Here is a 20146-nt window from a genome sequence, read left to right as displayed (position 1 = left end):
GGGGCTTTCAAGGCGAGGACTTTAGCCGCTTGACCACGCTGCTGGGCCCCAATTTTTAAACATTTTTAAAGACTTATTTTTTTATTTGAAAGGCAGAAAGAGAGAGATCCTCTATTTTCTGGTTAAATCCCCAAATGACCACAGTGGCTTGAGCTGGGCTGGTCTGAAGCCAGGAACCAGGAACTTCTTCCAGGTCTCCTGCGTGGGCCCAGGGGCCCAATGCTTTGGGCCATCTTCTGCTGCTTTCCCAGGCCACAAGCAGGAAGCTGGATGGGAAGTGGAGCAGCCGGAATAGAGCCAGTGCCCACATGGGATCCTGGTGCTGAAGAGAGCACTCCGCTACAATGGCAGCCCCCATTCTTAAATGTTTTGTAAGGGCTTATATTTTATTCATAAAGATGACAGATCTTCCATGCATTGGTTCACTGCCAGTGGCTGAACGACTGGGGCTGAGCCAAGCAGGTGCCGGCTTCCAGGAGCTCCATCATGGCCTCTCAGACACTTGCTCCGTCTTGCGCTGCTTCCTGGGCGCATTATCAGTGAGCTGTGCTGGAACTGGAATAGCCAGGGCTCAAGCTGGCACTCATGGGACGTTAGCACCGCAGCTGGTGGCTTAGTTCCCCACGCCACAGCACCACCCCCTTCTCTCCCACACACTTTCCATTTCTTTTCCTGTTTCTGCTCTTTATAAAAAGAGTATGTGCTCATTTTCAGTAGCTTGTATCAGTCAGGTGCAAGTTCTGTCCTGGTCCAGTCCCTACAGTGGTGGCTGAGTCGCCACCCACCGCCCCTTCCTCCAGGGAGCTCTGTTCCTTCCCGTTGCACCACCTGGCCCTCCCAGGCGCCCTCCTCCCTCCCAGGCGCCCTCCTCCCTCCCAGGCACCCTCCTCCTTCCCGCCCCACCGCCTGGCCCTCCCAGACGTCCCACTGCCACCCGCCGAGCGCTCCCTTCCCGTACTCCAAGCAGGGGCTCCCACAAGGCATCAGCTGCTCCCATTGAAAGCACACAGGTTACTGGTGACTTTTTTATTTTTCCTAAAATATACATTAGTCCTGCCCCCTTGGCCTCTGGTGGCCTCAGGTGTCCGGCCCTGTGTCTGCCACAGGCGATGCCCACAGGGAGGAGGGGACGTTTCAGTTTTTTGTTTGAGGTGATGTATTGCTGTTTCTTTACTTGGTGGATAAAGGCACTGGAGTGTCCGCTCCGTGGCCGCGGGCTCTGCGGCTGTGTCCTTCTCTGGGCTCTGATCGTCCCTCCTCCCGCAGCTCTTCCACCCCGTGAACTGTGGGAGCAGAGGGGATGCTGGGGCTGGGAGGACCACGGTAACCATGAGTGCAGAGGCGACCTGGGGTGTGGGAAAAGCTGGGGGTGCACACGGGCACAGCAGAGGGTTGCAGTTCATGTGGCTGTACCGTGACGTGAGATAATGACCATCTGCCCTCACAGGCAGGGATAGAGGAGGCCCAGGAGGCGCCGGGGAGGACACCTGGACACAGGGAACACGTCCCTTCTACGCCCCCTGCAAGGCTGTCCCTGTGTGGCCAGCTGGATGTGGCCCAGGGCTCCAGGGTGCCGGTGTCGGGCTGCATGGAGGACGCCGCGGGGGTCGTCCCAGTGCTCACCCGAGTCACTCAAGTTGTTTTTTGGTTTGGTTGGTTTTGCTTCTGGCTTGTTCTCTGCTCACTTGGCAAAGGCCCACGGAGCCCGGGAAATGCTCCCGTTCACCATGGCCTGACAGGCCGACGTGGAAACAGCAAGGTGGCCTTCCCGGTGATGTGGCGGGCTTCTCCGGGGCTCTTCTGGGCCGGTGGTCCTCAGCGACCTCCAGGAGGGAGTGCGGCTGTCTGTCGGCACAGCAGAGCTGTCTGGGATGGCGGCGTGGAGGCAAGGAGCCTCCCTGCAGATCCTGGTGTTCTTCAAGAACAGAAACAGATGGCAAAGTGGAGGAGCATGGCGCCGCCTGTGCGGGCCGGGAGGGCTCCCCGACAGCCTCCCGCCGCCGCTGGGCCTGGACGTCTTCTAAGGAGCACTTTGCATAAATCACCCAAACCGTAACTGCTGCTTCTGTCATTGCTCTGTTTTTATGGATAGTTTTTCATAAATTACTGTTTTGCTACCACCCACCCCAAATACCATTTAAGCTTTGTTTTTTAGCTATTTTTCTTACAACCACAGTTGCCCTCACTTCCTGGCGTCTTTCTAATTCGCACAGCAGCACGTGTGCAGGCCTGGGGCCCTTGTGGACTGAGCCTTCAGCAGCTGATCTGTGCCCAGGACATCTGGTGCCATGGCTTGGCCGAGGGCCTTAGCAGCTGGTCTGAACTGCAGCCTGATGATGTCACCAGGGTCCTGGGCCTGGAGGCCAGGGGAGCTGGGAGGGTGCTGCTCCATGTCTGGCCCTGACAAGTGCCCTGGACACTCCCAAGCAGCTGGCCAGCTCTGCTGTGCCAGAAATTGACAGGCATGTGAAGGTCGTGCGTCAGTGTCAGAGGACGGAATCACCGCGGTTCAGAAGCCTCGAGCGGCTTTGTGTGTGGTCCGGTCGCCGGGCAGCACTGCAGGCCGTAGCGCAGTGTCGCTTCCTCGGCTGAGCCGAGAGCTTGTTTGCGTAAGTGCAGAGACGCAGGAACAAGCAGCAGAAAGAGAATGGTGTGTTTCCAAAGTCAGTTCCTCGGGCCTCCGACTGCCACTCCAGCATCCCGCCAGAATGCCAGTGAGGCCACCCTTCAGCCTGGCCCTTCTGGAGCCAGGGCGGGGCTGCCGCAGCAGGGCCGGCCCCCTGGTGTTTCTCAACCATGCAAAGTGTGCTGCTTCCCTGGCCCGCTGCGTGAGATGAGACCCTCGGAGTGGAAGCTGTTGACTTGCTTTACTTTCAGTGGTGCGGTTATTGCCACTTCAAGCTATATGCCCTGATTTTTTAAGGGTTATTTAAAAGCTGACGTCTCTGGCAGCTTGCTTTGTATTCAGAATGACCAGGTTAAAACAGCCCAGTTCATGAAAGCCACTGTGACGGCATCCATGTGGACCCCAGGGTGCAGACAGCAGCTGCCTGCCTAAAGACCCCAGAAAGAAAGGAGCAGGCCTTCGGGGAGGGGGGCAGAAGCATGGCGGATCTGCGGTGGGCCCTGGACATGGCAGCAGAAACCGTGAGGGGCAGCCCGTCCTAGGTCTGTGTGCCCCAGGTCAACCTGGCTCGTGGGCTCTGCTGCCCATGTGGGCCACTGGCTTCAGCCTGGCGCCCTGGGTCTGGCTCCCAAGCTGCCTAGCTTCCATGGGTTGTTTTCACTTGATTAAAAAGGCCGAGGACCACATCCTCACTGCTGCTTCACTTCACGAATGCCCTGACAGGTGGAGCTGTGCCGGGCTGGAGCCAGAAGCGCTGTCCGGGCCGCCCGCGGGGGTGTCCAGCCCCCAGGTTCTGGAGCCGTCCCCTGCTGTCTCCTAGGCTGCACAGCAGCAGAAAGCTGGAAGGGAGAGTGGAGCCGACACCTGTACACGGGCGCTTCCTAGCTGCCGCAGAAAGCTCAGTGTGTCGTGCCTAGGAAGCCGCTAGAGTGCAGTGGTGCTGGGCTGCACACGCGTTCCCATCGCTCTGTGTGTGTCCTCATCCCAGTTCCTGGCCGCACTGGGGTCTCCTGGGAGGTGTGGGTTTTTTGTTTTTCCTCTGTGCTAACCCCATGGCCTGAAGGGTCAGCCTTACAGAATCCGTCCACCTGCACCTCAGAGTGATGGAGTCCAGTCCCTGAGGGCCACTGTGTCGGGCCTTTGTGGGGGGAGCCTCCCCACCCAGGTCACGCCTGCCCCGAGGCTGCTCGGTCGTTTGCTCCATCCCTTGTGTGTGAAGACTCCCATCTCGGCCCCTGATCTTTCAGGGGGCTGTGAGGCTGAGTGATCGGAGACACACCACACCCTGTAGTGCTGCTGGGGTTGCCTTGTGTTGGTGCCTTAGAGCCATTCTGCTCTCTGAACATGCCTCACTCTCTGCACCTGAACGGTGGTGTTAGACCAGGATCTACCCGGCGCGTCTTCCAGGTCTCCCACGTGGGTGCAGAGGCCCAAGCACTTGGGTCTCAGGTACGTGAGTAGTGAGCTGGATTGGAAGCTTGAACCGGTGCCCATGTGGGGTGACACAGCACCCAGGACACTTGGGGTGTTCCAGTTTCCTTGGTTTCCTCTTTTTCCTTTGCTTTGGTGTATTTCATATTTGCCATCAGGAAGGGTGACGCTGAGTGCTCTGTGTGGATCCTACTGAGCACTGATACAGTATGTCCACTTCCAGGAGACGATGGGGACGTGTTTCCTGGCGTGCGGAGGTCGCAACACACTCTCGCGGGGCCTCGGGGGCCCTGTGGGTCTGCATTCTTTCTCGCACCAGTACGGACTGTGTGTCTTAGAGCCTTGCCAGCCGAGCAGGCCGTGCGTGACGGTCCGTGGGTGAGGATGGGGGATGGTCTGCTCTTAGAAGCCGGGCATCCACCTGCTGGCTCCCGGTGGGCGGGACTGGGCCAAGCGGAAACTGGGGACCTGAAGCCCAGGAGAAGTCAGAACAGAGCTGGGGCCCACACCCAGGCACTCGGATCTGGAATGTGTGTGTCCTGAGTGATGTGTCAGCTGCTCGGCCAAGCTCACCTTGCACGTGACCGGCAGGGGACCCGAATGTCGGGCCTAGCTTCTGCTTGCCCACGTGCATCGCAGGAAGCTATTTGGAAGTGCTGAGTCGCCGACTGGAGCCGGCACTTGGGTAGGGTGTGGTGCCCAGCACAGCCAGAGCACCTGCTGCAAGGCGTGTGTGTGCCACCTACACGTGTGTTCAAAAGCACCCTTGGACGAGCATTGTGGCCCGGTGGGTCAAGCCACCGCCCACAACATCAGCATTGCATGTGACAAGTAACAGAGGAGTCAGCTCCGTGCCTGGGCCCTGGCCCACGTGACAGCCAGGTGGGGCTCCAGGCTCCTTCCTTTGTCTTGCCCAGCCTTGGCCGTTGTAGCCATCTGGGAAGTAAAGCTTAGTGGATTAGGTGTTTGTTCTCTCTCCCTCAAGCTCTCCCTCTGTCCTCTCTTTGTCTGTCTCTGTGTAACTCTGCATTTCAAGTATAAATAAACACCTCATTTTATCATTGAAAGCATCCTTGGGGGCCTGGCATGGTAGCCTGGTGTCTAAATCCTCACTTTGCATGTGTAGGATCCCATATGGGCGTTGGTTCTGATCCTGGCAGCTCCACTTCCCATCCAGCTCCCTGCTTGTGGCCTGGGAAAGCAGTCGAGGACGGCCCAAAGCTTTGGGACCCTGCACCCACGTGGGAGACCTGGAAGAGGCTCCTGGCTTCAGATCAGCTCAGCTCCAGCCGTTGCGGCCACTTGGGGAGTGAACCAGTGGGTGGAAGATCTTTCTATCACTCCTTCTTTCTTTCCAATAAAAATAAATAAATCTTGGGCCCGGCGGCGTGGCCTAGTGGCTAAAGTCCTCGCCTTGAAAGCCCCGGGATCCCATATGGGCGCCGGTTCTAATCCCGGCAGCTCCACTTCCCATCCAGCTCCCTGCTTGTGGCCTGGGAAAGCAGTCAAGGACGGCCCAAAGCTTTGGGACCCTGCACCCGCGTGGGAGACCCGGAAGAGGTTCCTGGCTTCTGGCATCGGATTGACGCGTACCGGCCCGTTGCGGCTCACTTGGGGAGTGAAACATCGGGGGGAAGATCTTCCTCTCTGTCTCTCCTCCTCTGTGTATATCCGGCTTTCCAATAATAATAAAATCTTAATAAATAAATAAATCTTTAAAAAAGAAACAAAGACAGAAAAAAGAAAAGAAAGAAAACCACCTTGGAAAGGCCGGTGAATGGGGACTTGTGTCCCACGTGGCCCTCAGTCCTGCCCACACCTGCTTGTTATTGACAAAAGGATTATCTGCTCCAAGTGATTTTGTTACTGCTGGACTCCGTAAACCCCAATCAGCAAGTGCATTATGGGTAGGAAGCAGCTCCGGAGCAGGCTGGTACGCACAGGACTTAGAGCCACACACGGCTCTGGTTCCTTGTGTCTGTCCACTACCAGGTCCTCACCCACATTTCACCACCATGTGCCAGGCCAAGCTGGTCCTGAAGTGGCCGAGAGGGTCTGTGCCTGTGGCAGGGGCAGCTCCGTGTCCTCCCCGGGGCCTGGTCCCTGAGCAGTGTCTTCCCTGTGCCTGGTCCCTGAGCGGTGTCCTCCCTGTGGCCTGGTCCCTGAGCAGTGTCCTCCCCGGGGCCTGGTCCCTGAGCAGTGTCCACCCGTGACCTGGTCCCTGAGCAGTGTCCTCCCCGGGGCCTGGTCCCTGAGCAGTGTCCTCCCCGGGGCCTGGTCCCTGAGCAGTGTCCACCCGTGACCTGGTCCCTGAGCAGTGTCCTCCCCGGGGCCTGGTCCCTGAGCAGTGTCCTCCCCGGGGCCTGGTCCCTGAGCAGTGTCCACCCGGGGCCTGGTCCCTGAGCAGTGTCCTCCCCGGGGCCTGGTCCCTGAGCAGTGTCCTCCCTGTGCCTGGTCCCTGAGCAGTGTCCACCCGGGGCCTGGTCCCTGAGCAGTGTCCACCCGGGGCCTGGTCCCTGAGCAGTGTCCTCCCCGGGGCCTGGTCCCTGAGCAGTGTCCTCCCTGTGCCTGGTCCCTGAGCAGTGTCCTCCCCGGGGCCTGGTCCCTGAGCAGTGTCCTCCCTGTGCCTGGTCCCTGAGCAGTGTCCACCCGGGGCCTGGTCCCTGAGCAGTGTCCACCCGGGGCCTGGTCCCTGAGCAGTGTCCTCCCCGGGGCCTGGTCCCTGAGCAGTGTCCTCCCTGTGCCTGGTCCCTGAGCAGTGTCCACCCGGGGCTCACTGCTTTCTCCTGTCCTTCCCTTCTCTCGCAGCAGCAGTATGTTGGGATACATTTTGTAGACACAAGCACAGGTGCACCCTGATAGCCCCGCTGTCACGTAAACTCACCTGACACACTGACAGTGACTTACGGCCCTGGGACTGACCGTGGGCTGCCCCCGCTGCCCCTGACCAGCACCACCGCTGGGATGGCACTGCACAGCGTCCTCCAGGTGACCGGCACTGCCCCATCATGGCCAAGCAGGATCCACAGTGGGACCGCTCCCGCGTCAGGAACTGCGTGTGCCTGCTGCTGGTTTTGAGGGGGCTTATTCTGAATTTTAAATGTAGGGGTGGGGGGGGCTAGCATTGCGACACAGCAGGTTAAGCTACTGCCTGTGATACCAGCATCCAGTGTGGGTCCTCCCCAGGGCCTGTCCTTTTGTGTCCCGCCTGCTGCTTGTGCAGCTCCGAGCTGACTCTGGGAGAGCAGCACAGGATGGCCCACAGAGGGAACATCTCTGTCCCCACCTCTCCCCTCTGTCAACTCACATAAATACACGTGTGTTTTCAAAATGTAAGGGGATTGGCATCTGTTGCTTTTGGTCCTGCCTTGCTCTGTGTGCCAGCCGTCCTGGCTCCTGCCAGCCCTGGGGGGCATTTGCCTGCACCCCGAAGTCTCAGCTGCTCTTAGGGTCTACACAGAGTTTGTGTCTTGGGCTTGCTTTCCTTGGTGCTCCTGGGAGGAGGCTGCATGACTTCCTGCCGCGCCTCCCAGACGTTCCAGAGCTCACCCCGTCCTGCTCAGCTGCACTCTCTCGCTTCACTTCTGAACGTTTATGTGTCTTTGAGAGGCAGGGTGATGGGGAGGGAGGGGAGGGATGATCTGCTTGCTGGCTCACTCCCTAAAAGGCCAGGGCCGGGCCAGGCTGAAGCCAGAAGCTGGGAGGCTTGGGTCTCCGCTGTGGGTGCAGGGCCCACGGACTGGGGCGTCCTCCACTGCTTCCCCAGCTGCGTCAGGAGGGAGCTGGGTCGGAAGTGGAGTGGCGGGCCTCGAGCTCCGGGGATGCCAACGTCAGAGGTGACGGCTTCGCCGGCGCCTCACTGCCCACCTGTCCTACACCTGTCACTCACCGTCCTTTCCTTCTTCACAGGTTTTGCATGCAAAAATGTGTCAGGCTCGTGCCCGGAGTCACACTGGACCTGATAGAAAAGTAAGTAGGGCCGGGCCCGCGCCACCTGCCTGCCTCCCCGCGCCACCTGCGCCTGCCTCCCCGCGCCCTCTCTTGTTCTCAGAGCATGGCGGCGATTGCAGGGGGTGGGGTAGGGGAGCCGGCTGAGAGAAGAGGAATAAAACTGTTCTTTCGCACACTGTGAATTCCTGCGGACTCCACGTCAGAGCAGAAACACATCTGTGTGCCTGCCGGTCACTTCTGCTTTTTCTGATGAACATGGCTGGTTAGAGCCAAGCTTTTCCCTGGCTTCCCGCCCGGCCCCGGCCCCATCCTGGTCCTGTCTGGAAGTGCCTGTTCCAGAAGGCTCCCCTGGGCTCCATATCTCCTGAGCCAAGCCCCTTGAACCGGACGTTAGGTCCCACGACTCAGAGCCAGACCTGGTGTTCCTGGTTGCTTGTCCGTGTGACTCACCCTTCTAGGCCTATGGGAATGTGACAGGATTGTCTGAACCATTGTGCCGCGATCAGTGTGACTGCTGTAGTTCACAGACAAGCTGGCACTTGGGCAAGTTTGATGCACAACAATGGCAAAGACCAGGATTCGTTCTTTGGACAGGACAAGCCAGCCGCCCTCCACAAACCCCAGCCAGCTTCCAAGGCTCCCACGCGCTCAAGTCGGCTATGGGGCCCCTGGGGCACAGGGCTCCAAGTGGAACACCCTAATGGGATCCGGGACAATTGTCTAAGCAGTATGATGTGTATGTGGAAGCCGCAGTGTGGCCCCACGGAGGCCCTTCCTGGGGGAGTGCAGTGTAGACAGGTGATGGGCAGTGTGGCCCCACGGTGCCCCTTCCTGGGGGAGTGCAGTGTAGACAGGTGATGGGCAGTGTGGTCTCACGGAGCCTCTTCCTGGGGGAGTGCAGTGTAGACAAGGAGATGGACAGTGTGGCCCCACGGTGCCCCTTCCTGGGGGAGTGCAGTGTAGACAGGTGATGGGCAGTGTGGCCCCACGGCGCCCCTTCCTGGGGGAGTGCAGTGTAGACGAGGAGATGGATGAAGACTATGTTTTTGTTAGTCTTGTGAGACACACTTACAACTCAGCTAAACAGAAAGTTGTGTGTTTTTTTGTTGTTTGTTATTTTGTCTCTGAACCGTTTTATTTCTCCTGATTTTGGAGCGGGGCAGAGAGTGGGCAGGGACACTGCTGATGAAGGGTGCAGGGCAGCGGCCAAGCTCGGGTGGCCCTCCGGCGAAGGCAGAGCCGTTCCAGCCCACGTTGGCTGCACTCCTGTCGTCGTAGTTGACGTAGATCCTGTCTGGGCTGACCCGCAGGCGCTCGGCCAGCAGGCCGCAGAGCAGCTTGCTGTAGGTGCGGTTCTGCGCGGCGCCTATTTTGCCGATGCTGTGCAGACTGCAGAGCACGCACGGCTCGCTGGGGCCGCCGAACGCTGGTCCGGGACCACGTGCACTGCGATGTAGTGCGCCGGCTTGCCCGTGGCCTGCGCCAGCTGCTGGGTGAGCTCGGACAGAAGCCCGTCCGGCACGGAGGCGCGGGGCACGTTGGCGTTCACGACGAACATCAGCATGTTGGCTCTTGCACTGTGGGGCTGCTGCGACAAACTGAACAGAAAGTTTTAGCAAAATGTCCTGAAGCCTCACTTTGTTGCGAGCAAATGGTCATTACCCTGAAATCCATGTGTCCCAGCTTCCCCAGCAGTACAAGTTATCCCAAGAGACATGCATCGAATAACCTGGACACACAAAGCTGCAGACAGTCACCTTTCCCTGGCTTCTCTGCCCACATTCCACCTCTGCCAGGCCTCGCCTCTCCTGGAACTCCCGACAGTACACACATTAGAATTACAAAGCGTCTTAGCGTTGCTGTCTGCACTGTCCCGCCCGAGCATGAACAGGGGAACACAGGAACCATGCTCAGGGGCTCCCTGTCCTCAGAGTCTGTCTGTGGGAAGCCAGAGAGCAAGCAGGTGCTGAGGAGGCACAGGACCTAGAAAGAGAGCCCCTCCCTACCACGGGCCTGTAGCGGGGCTTGAGGGGAATGCTTGCTCAACACTGCAATACCGCCCCCTCTCGGGTTCCAGGTGATGGCAGGTGAGAGTCACAGGTGGGCGGGAGATAACACCCAGGTGGTGGGAGTGGGGGGGGATGGCTTCCAAGCTCGTGACCCTGAACTAGCTACCTACCTCACCACAACTTCCTCTTCCTTCTGAGTGGGGGTCTGGGAACTGGGGCTGTGTGCGCTCAGCCTCACAGCAGAGTGGGCACTATGGCAAGGACGCACGCAGGACACATTGGCCAGCGTCCGCAGGACAGGAAGATGCATGCTCGGCCTCAGAGCCGGTCATAGCCCACAGGGCTGTGACGCCTTGTTGGGAGCAGGGCTGGCTGGACAGGGTGTGGCTTGCAGTGTTGACAGGTGGCGTCAGCCCACTGGGTTTGAAGCCGTGGGGAGCTTTGCAGGGGAGCATTGAGGACCTGTGGCAGAGGGACCTCAGGGGTACTTGGGGTGTCCCCCTCGGTCAAAGCATGTAGTAGCCAGTGGTTTGGGTTCCCCCATGGTCATAGTGACCCCAAACCTTGGCTGCCTCCCCTCCCATGTTGTACTGTGTCTTTGGCATGAGCCATCCACTTCCTTCAGCCTTTCTTGGCTGTGTGTCCCAGGCACATGGGATGCTGATGCCCTCTGCATAGCTGGCGGATATGGGCCATGCGGGGACACCACCAAGGCCACCCCCCACCATTTCCCCTCCAGTGCTGGTGTCCACAGCTGCAGACAGGGCTCAGCATGTCCCCCAAAGGTCTTCCTGGGGAGCCTGGGCTCAGGGTGCTGACACCCAGGAGAGCATCCATCTGTCCATAGCCACTTCCAGGGCTTCCGGTGACGCAGTCAGGCCTAAAGGGGGGCTGTGAACAGTCATTCATATCGTGGTCCTCCCCACATATGGCTCCAGCCTATGGAGTCACCCGTGTCCTAGTCACACATACGTGGCTCCGACCTGTTGTTGAGTCTCCTGGGCTCCACCTCACCAGTCTCCAGTTCCAGGCTCGGGATTGAACACTGTTGAGGTCATGGAGACCGACCCTCGCCTTGCCTTACTCTCCAGCTGCCCGCTGGCAGAGCCTCGCAGCCAGCACTCCGCAGTGCCCCCGGGGTCATGCCTGCCTCTGCTGGCTCCTCCCTTGACTCATGTTCTGGTCTGAGGTCTGGTCATTCCCAGAGCTGGAATCATACATAGCAACTTGGCATCTTATTTTTAAAGACTTGCTTATTTATCATTTGAAAGGCAGAGTTACAGAGAGAGGGACAGTGAGCCATCTTTCTCCAAGTGACCCTGGGCCACACCAGGAACCCAGAGTTGCTTCTGGGTCCCCCACGTGGCTGCGTTGGCCGCAGGGCTTGGCCTGTCCTCTGCTGCTGTCCCACGTGCATTAGCAGCAGCTGGGCTGGAAGCAGCCCAGTCTCTGGTTGGCACCCTCAGCTGAGTGTCACCAAGCAGGACTCGATCTGAGGTGGGGTGTGTACTCTGAGTGGCTCCAGCCTGGACAACGTGTCTGCAGTCACACACCCACAATCCAAGAAGGCGTTGCAGAACTCAGGCAGAGTTACAGAGAGAGAGGGACAGTGAGAACTCAGAAAGCAAAACCCAACTAAAAAGGACGTGGGGCCAGCGTGGTGGTATAGCGTGCTAATCCTCCATCTATGATGCCATCATCCCGGTGGGCACCAGTTCCAGTCCTGGCTACTCTGCCTGCCGCCCACCTCCTGATAATGTGCCTGAGAAAGTGCCGAAGTCGGCCCAAGTGCTTGTTCCCCTGCACCCATGGGGGGACTCAGAAGAAGCTCCTGGCTCCTAGCTTCAGATTGGCTCAGCTTCCACATTGTGGCCATTTGGGGAATGAGTCTTTGAGGAAAATCTTTCTGTCTCTCCCCACCCCCCATAACTCTGCCTTTCAAGTAAAACAAACGAATGAATAAATCTTTTAAAATGAATGAAAGTCTGTGAGGAGACACTTTTGCAAAGGGAATTTCAGGGTGCCACAGTCACAAGCCATTCGGCAGTTGCACATGGAGGCCACAGCAGGTGGCTTTTGGAGAGGCTCAGAGGAAGGTGACAGCAGCACCAGTGCGATGTGCCACACGGGGTCTGCCCGCGTCACGGGTGCCCTCCAGGGATTTTTGTTGAGTCTTTCCCTGTAGACGCACTGCCCCTCCCAGCTGTCCTGCTCCCAGGAACCTAGCTGGAGGACAGGCAGAAAGCAGCTTGCGTCCCATAGGTGCCATATCTGGCCATGTCGTGCCCCGGACTGTCCTCGGGGAGTGCGGGTAGACCTGTGCCGTGGGCTCACGCTTGTCTTGCAGCTGTGGGGGTGCCAGGGACTCCAGGAGCGTTGGGGGCTGATCATGTATCTGTGGCCATTTGTGCAATTAGATTTCTGATTTTGAAGAGGTTTACGTTTTTAAAAGCTTGTTAGGAACAGCTCTCGAGGCCTGCCGGCTTGTCCGAGTGGCTGTTCCAGCTTCCGGCTCAGCAGGAGAAGCTGTTCCAGGTGAATCGGGTTGAGACCCGCTGCAGCGCCACACTGCTGCTCTCGCTTTGGCTTGGCAGAGCTCAGGTTGGATGTGAGTGGTTGAATGATGGTTTGGTTTCTATGCCAAGGAACGTTCTGTGCTTTAGTAGCAGAAGCTCTCAGAGCTCCAGAAACTACCTGGCCACAGCCCTCCTAGGGCTGTTTCTGAGTGGGTAAAAGCCTTCGCTCCCTTGGTTTGGGAGATTTCTCCCTCTCCATCCATAGCCTTCCTGAGCTGGCTCGCTTCCCATGCCCATTGAGGCTGGGCCAGGCAGCTCCGTGCAGGTCTCCCCTGTAGCCAGGCTCCCCCATAGCTGGCACCGTCACCCTGCTCACCCAGGTGTGCCTTAGCAGGAAGCTGGAGGCAGGCTCGGGCACCGTAACAGCTGTTGTCCTAACTGGCCGATGCCACCCCAAATGTCTGCATCCAGACAGTGCCCGTTGCCCGTGTGGTGCCTCCACTCCCTGAACAGAGCGCTCAGGGCCCGGTGCCATGGCTCAGTGGCCAGGTCTGTGGCTTGCCCACGGTGGATCCCATATGGGTACTGGCTCCTGTCCGGGCTGCTCCACTTCCCATCCGGCTCCCTGCAGAGAAATCTGTCTTGAAAAAGAAGAAGGTTGTTTAGTGAGTAAGTCTAAAGTTAGGGTGGCGAAGCTGAAGAGGAAGTGTGGGGCGTTCATGTTGGGAAGGGCTTCCTGTATTCAGAGAATGCGCCTGGAAACGTATCCTGATTTCCACCTCATTATCGTTTTATGGAAATTTCTTCTCAGAACAGCTGGTGTGGGCTGCCAGGAGCTCTGCAGCTTCTCGCTGCTGGTGCTGTCAGCCCCCTCGGGCCCCCCACCTGCTCATCTCCATGTGGGGTCCCTCGGGGTGTGGTAACTCCTGGTGACATTAACCCACAGGTCAGTGAAGGCAGGCAGGTCGCAGTCCAGCCAAGGCTCCTGTCTGTGGCCTCTGTTGTATTAAATCCCTGCCTGGAGGGAGGGGCTGAAGGAGCCAGAGGGTGGAGGGAAGGGAGAGAGGACGGCAGCCACGTTAGACGCAGAGTGGCACCCATGCCCACACCACGGGCCAGGACGGTGCCCGAGCACAGCCCTCCCCACACTCTGCCCTGTGCTGGTGGGTGGGGTGTCCCCCCTGGCCACAGGGGAGCTGGTCACTCCTGCCGCCCAGCAGGGACATCGCAAGTCTGAAAGCAGCCAGGGAGGGAGAGGGTGACCCACAAGGTGTCCTGAGCTCCCCACAGCACGACACAGTGCTGTCCAGGCCAGCCCGCCCAGCGGTGACTTCTGACACACACAGAGCCTTCGGAGAGCTTTTTTCTCCAGTGCTTTTCAAAATGGACTGCTCAAAAAGCAGCTGCTTCCTCCTGAGGCCAACTGGCCCCTGCGCCTGCTCACAAGAGGCCCTCCTGGGCGCTGGGGCGCTAGCACAGTCAGCAGGAGGCCCCTGGAGTGGGCTCCCACCCAGCACCTGTCCTGGCAGTGGGAGGCTGCCATGCCCTGGGCTCCTGCCCCTCCCGCCCCTGGAGATGGTCTGGCTGCAAGGGCAGCTTCTCCTCACCTGGGCAGCTCGAATGTTTCTTCTTAAAACATTTATCAGTAGCTGCTGTTTTAAGAAACCACAGAATTTTTCCAAACATAAATTTTTGAACAGCTGAAAGATTTTCATAAAAATATTTGCATGATACTGATTCAGCTGTATTGCAGGTAAGGTTTGGAGCCACATGGCCATGAGTGGCACCCGGTCCCTACCTCCCAGCCATCTGAGTCACGGCCACAGGGACGGAGGGCTTATGTGCAGCCCTGCCATTCCAGTGCGGAGTGGCTTCCCTGCCATCCTCCCCGTGTCCCCGGGCGGGTCCAAGACCCCCTGCTGTCCTCCCCGGGCAGGTCCAGGAGCCCCTGCCGTCCTCCCTGAGTGTCCCCTGGCAGGTCCAAGAGCCCCAGCCCCGGTATCTGTTTTCACTCATGGAAGCTGGTCTTGGGCCCAGGTTGGCTGAGATTGGCAGATTTCCTTCTTTGAAAGGCAGGGTTACAGAGATGGGAAGTGGAGGAGGGGTGCAGAAGCGCCATCTTCCCTCAGGGGCTGCAGGGGCCAGGGCTGGACCGGCCGAGGCAGGAGCCTCTTCCAGGTCACCCACAAAGGGAGCAGGGCCCAAGAACGTGAGCCGGCTTCCACTGTCCTCCCAGGCTGGGGGCTGGAAATTGATTTAGCACAGAGCTAGATGAGAAATGAACTAGCCAGGTCTAGGTTCAGTCCCCCTTAAGGGATGCTGGTCTTAGGTAGCTCTTTCTGAGGAGAATTACAGAACCAAGCAAAAACCTGTTCTGTCTCTTGGTTCCTTGGTCTCGTGTCTGTTATTATTGTTATAATTTTAATGATTATTTGTTTTCATCTTCTTGTACTTCTCAGATGCCCACCATAGCCAGGGCTGGTCCAGGCTGGCACACTGAACCTGGCACCCCATCTGGCTCTCCCACATAAGAGGTAGGGACCCGAGCTCTTGGGCCTCCAGGCGCTAACTCCCAGGCGCATCAGCAGGACGGCACGTCGGAATGTAGATTGGACCCGTGGATGAACTCCGTGCACCCGCCTCACGTTTCTCATATTTGTTAGCAGTTCATTGTTCTAAATAAAGCCCTCAGCACTGCAGACCGAGGGGGTGGCGGCGGCATGGACGGGGCGGGGCAGCGACGTGGACGCTGCGACTCAAGGCATCTGAGGCACGCCATGTATGATGTCCAGGGAGGTGTGGGCAGTGCAGCCGCCGCGGGATCTGCTCCTCCCCCTGGCTTTCTGCAGATTCTGAGCCCTCTGTCTGCACGCCACGTGGGGGTCTGTCCCTGGAGGACACCCACACCATTGGGTGACTCGGGCTCCAGGTCCCACATGACGGACTGAGTAGCTGGCTTTTGTGTCCTTCGGGCTGAATGGCCTCTGTGTGCCCCCGTGTCCTGTGCCCGCACACCCCTGCCACCCATCTCCAGAAGCTCTGCACTGTCCCCATAGTGTGTGCAGGCCTCTGGGGCTGGAGCCCTCAAGGCCATCAGCGTTGGCTCCATGCTCTGTCCATGACCTTGGGTTGTCCCAGCACCCATGGCTGCCGGCAGGTGGCCGAAAACCCAGCCGGGACAGTGTGGGACAATGTCTTGACCCTACTGGTCATGGGAGAGACCGAAAGCTTCCGGGCCCCCGAGATGCCAGGGGGCAGTTCCATGGTCAGTGTGGTTCCTCTCAACCCCCCTGCAGCACCACTGCTCAGACTACGGCCGCGTGGTCACTGTGCCGAGGGTGTTGCTTGTGGCCGCGGCCCAGCTGGGGAGGACACAGTGGGGTGTGTGTCATCATTCAGCAATCCTTAAAGCCAGGGAGGGAGTTTGTTTTCTAATTAAGCTGCTGTGTCTGGAAGTAAATTAGAGCGAGCCTTCCCCCAGTTTCTAATTATCTGTGCGAAGCTCGCAGCCTGATGAATGTACCGTTATAGCACAGCATGCATTTATATTCCGCCTCCTTGGAGAGCGTGGCAGTAACATCCATGCTTGGAAATTAGGGGACATTTTTCAGCCCTGAAACTAAGTAATGAAACGCTTAAACCATGCTGGAAATATTAGGGTTCTCGGAAAGCTCCAGGGGCCCGAGAGGCACTGAGCCTCTTGCAGGTGGCTGGTTAGTATGCTGATCACTAGAGGCTCAGAGTGTACCAAGAAAGTTGCTCATGGTTAGCATCACTTTTGTAAACAGCATGTTTGAAGGCACGGCTTCTAGAGAAGCTAGGGAGTGGTACCCCGGTCGCCCGGGAGCGGCAGCCAAGACCCTGCAATCAGGGTTCTGTGCAGAGCTGGGGTCTGGCGATTGGGTTACTGCAGCGCCAGAGTCTGGGAGCCAGTGCTCTGCGGAGCACCTGCTGTGAGCCGGGTGCCGAGTGGAGGGCCTTCCCTATAAGCCCTTTCCATCTGTCCGGGAGCCCTGTGGAGATGGGGGCTATTGTAAGCACCTGTGGAGGATGGGAAACCACGCACAGTGCAGCTAAGGGCCTGCCCGGGGGTGCACTACTGGGCTGAGTGGAGCAGGGGTTTACCAGGGAATCGGCAGCTGGCCCATCACCTCCTCCTCGGCTGGAGTGCTGAACAGGAAGGCGGGCTGGGCCAGGCTCTGGCTGCAGCTGGCAGGGCCGTGCCCACGTCCGAGGCACGGTGGGTCCTGGCTGCAGCTGGCAGGGCCGTGCCCGTGTCCGAGGCACGGTGTATTTGGTTAGAATTCCCTCTGCTGTGAAGTTGGAGTCCCTCGTGCAGCTCAGGTGTGGGAGGAATGCTGTGGAAATGTGCTGCTTTGCACACACAGTGTTTTCTTTCCAGCCTGGGTATGATCTGAGCCAGCTGTAGGTGGAGACCCGGGCACATGTGGGCAGCTGCCCAGGGCTGGCTGATGGACGAGGGAGGACGCAGAGTGGGGTGCAGGGGAGCTGTGGGCACTCAGCACGGAGGGGGTCAGCTCTGAGAAGGTGACAGGGTGCAGGGGTGCTGTGGGTGCTCAGCACGGAGGGGGTCAGCTCTGAGAAGGTGACAGTGCAGGGGTGCTGTGGGTGCTCAGCACGGAGGGGGTCAGCTCTGAGAAGGTGACAGTGCAGGGGTGCTGTGGGTGCTCAGCACGGAGGGGGTCAGCTCTGAGAAGGTGACAGTGCAGGGGTGCTCAGCACGGAGGGGGTCAGCTCTGAGAAGGTGACAGGGTGCAGGGGAGCTGTGGGTGCTCTGCACACAGCCCTGACAGCTTGCTTTTCCTGCACAGTGGGACCAAATCTGCCCTTTGTCGCTGAAACAAAGGCCGTGCCACATAGCATTGCACATTTTAATTTCCCCTCCTCGCTGGCACTGAGCCTCCTCACTGCACAGAGCTGCAGGTGGGCATGGTTTGGAAGGCAGTGTAGTTGAGGGCTGGCTCCAGCCCTGAGGTAAGGGCCTCGGGTGACCTTCGTGGTAACAGCGTGCACTCTGGCGGGGCCGGCTCGTCTCGCAGGCACACCGCAGTGCCGTGTCCCCGGACTGAGTAGATGCCATGTCCCCACTGGAGCCTTGTTCCGGCGCAGCACGCATCGCCAGGCTCCCTCACCTTGCTGGAGGGGGTGTGTGACAGTCACTGTCCGATGAGCTCTCTTCCATGTTTCCTGGAGAACAAAGACCCAGGCTGGCCTTGGCAGGCAGCCACCCGGTGGTTCTGGGCAACTCCCCCTGCTGGTTCTGAGCATGCCTTCCCGCGCCACCCCACAGGCTGCAGGTCTGGGCCCTGTCCTGTGTAGGCGCTGCTTGGCCCGGGGGTCCTGGTGTGTGCACTCCTCGTTTGTCTGCCATTTGAGTCCAGGTCATTCCAATGCAAAACCATTGTGCCAGAGGTGGTTTCCATGGAAGTCAGCGACTTTCAGTGTATCTGCCGGCCTGCACAGCGGGGCCCCCAACCCAGGTACCAGTCCCTCCACCCAAGGAGCAGGGCCCTTCTGGCCACCTCAGCCCGCTGCTGCTCTCTGCATGGACTGTGCCATGCACACGGTGCACGGTGGGTCTCTGCGGTTGCCCGTGTGCTGGCCATCCCACAGGTGGGCCGGTTCTTTACTCGCCACACCCACACCGCAGCTCACGGGCAGGAGGGCTGGGACCGGGCCTGGCTTTGCTGGTGAAAGCATCTCACCGTTACACTGAATTTCGGAAGTGGTGTTCTTGGGGGCGGGGCTTGGAGAGTGCTCCAGGGACATGCTGGGCACGCTGTGCTCCAGGCCTGTGCCGGCTCTGCCTGCGTCTCCGCTTCCCTGCAGGGCCGTGTACTGTTTTTCTTCTTCTGTAGGAGTGACCGAGTCCCAGGGAGGTGGTGGCCTGCCCAGAGTCCCAGCTGCAAGTTCTAGGCCTGGAGCACCAGCCCCCACCCACCCTTGCGCTGGGCACCTACCTGTTCAGACAGGCTGTCTGTTCTGGGAGGACAGAGTGGACAGTGGGAGGCAAAAATGCCTGTGGCGAGGTCGGTGTGGCCCAGGCCTGGAGCTGCCACGAGGCTTTCCCCTGCCAGGGCACTCGCAGTGGGGAATCAGCCCACAGCCCCTCCTCGGCCTGCCGCAGGGAGCTCCCAGTCAGCACGGGGGCCCTGTACTAGAGCAGGGGCGCCCATCTGGAGTGGCAGAGCTGGAAAGCAGTCGTCCCCGGGAAGGCCTCGCAGGATGCGTCTGGAGTCTGTCTCCCTGCTCCTTATTTTAGAATCTGCCTTTCCTGAACGTGACAGGCTTTTAGCAGCTTCTCAGGGAACTCTGCTTGGCAGGCACCCGTGCGGCACCTGCAGATCAGCCCCGCACGCGGGAGCCGAGGAGAACCGCTCTGCTGTGGAAATACACTCAGGCTCAGAGCTATTTCCGAAGGGTGTGGAGTCGCACCCCTCAAGAAAAAGGAACGTGCCAGGCCGAGTGTTGGGTGCTGCGGCTAAGGCGCTGGTCGGGGCACTCCCCCACCCGTCCCATGCCTGGGGTTCAGTCTCGTCTCTGCCCCCACTCCAGCTTCCCCCTGATGTTCACATGCAGGGCCCCTGCATCCGTATGGGCACCCCAGCTTCTGCCCAGCCCAACCCTGGCTGCCAGAGGCCTGTGGGAGTAGCCAGAGGATGAGGGTTGTTGGCATCTCAGTAAAGAGGGCAGAGGGCGGGGGTGTGCAGTGTGGAGCTGCGTGTTGAGTTGCCACCCAAGACAGCTGTGCCCCATGAGAGGGTGGAACCTCCCCCTGCAACATAAACCTTCAGGCCAGCAGGCAGGAAGCAGCCCAGCGTCTGCTCTGACCCTTGGTTTGGGCCTGCGGCCTCTGCTGTCCTTGAGTGGTTGATGGCCCCAGGGTGAGTCCGTAGTTCGTCTTCTGAAGCCAGCCTTGGGTGCCTTGTCCCTGGCGTGGAGGTAGCTCGGCCACACAATCCCTGGCCCCCACCCCACTGGTCTGTTTCCACCAGCATTTGAAGCGTGCTGCTCTGCTGCTGCCCCGCAGGCCGAGCTGCATGGGCTGTCTTCCCAACTAGCCGCTGGGTGCAGGAGAAAGAGAAGCCGTGAGTGTGGCTCTGCCGGGGTGGCTGTCTGCAGGCCCTGGGCACTGGCCTCGGCCGTGACAGCCAGCCCAGTGTGGTCAGCGGGTCTAGGCTTGGCCCTGGCGGCAGGTTGGCTGCCCTGCGCCTCGGAGCCGGCTGCGCATGTGCTGTGCTGCCTTTGTTTCCGTGCCACACACTGAACAAGCGTCTCGCTAAAGCCTAGTCTAGGTGAGCGTCCCCACCTCAGCAGCGCAGGGGCTGCAGCCGCTTCCGCTCCATGTACTCCCTGCTGAGCCCAGGTGCCCAAGCTGCCCCTGCACCGTGGGCCTCGCACCAAGCTCCCTCTGCTTGGGCCCTTCCCCGCACACGCCCTGCTCCTCACCACCTCCTGCCTCCCAGCGCTTCCTTCTGTGTCGCTACAGCAAGCCCCCTGGAGCGGGTCTGCTTCCAGAAATGTCTCTGTGTGTTAGCAATGCTATCACTTCCCCTTTGCACATTTGATAGTATTGCTGAGATGCGTTCTAC

General features: G+C 59.3%; 1 protein-coding gene and 1 pseudogene across 2 annotated transcripts in view; one reads left to right on the top strand and one right to left on the bottom strand.

The window, feature by feature from the left end:
- The window catches only part of RPTOR (regulatory associated protein of MTOR complex 1), a 226148-nt gene that overhangs the window by 137768 nt on the left and 68234 nt on the right, over positions 1–20146 (top strand). For both annotated transcript variants that reach the window (XM_058675485.1, XM_058675484.1), the window contains exon 7: positions 7967–8026. In XM_058675485.1, coding sequence (XP_058531468.1) covers positions 7967–8026 — 60 coding nt within the window. The remainder of the gene's footprint in view (positions 1–7966; positions 8027–20146) is intronic.
- On the bottom strand, positions 8881–9604 carry LOC105942219 (macrophage migration inhibitory factor-like; annotated as a pseudogene).

Source organism: Ochotona princeps, chromosome 17 (assembly GCF_030435755.1).
Source record: "Ochotona princeps isolate mOchPri1 chromosome 17, mOchPri1.hap1, whole genome shotgun sequence".
Lineage (NCBI taxonomy): Eukaryota > Metazoa > Chordata > Mammalia > Lagomorpha > Ochotonidae > Ochotona > Ochotona princeps.
The sequence above is the reverse complement of the archived record's forward strand: the minus strand, read 5'-3'. Positions and strand labels throughout refer to the sequence as shown.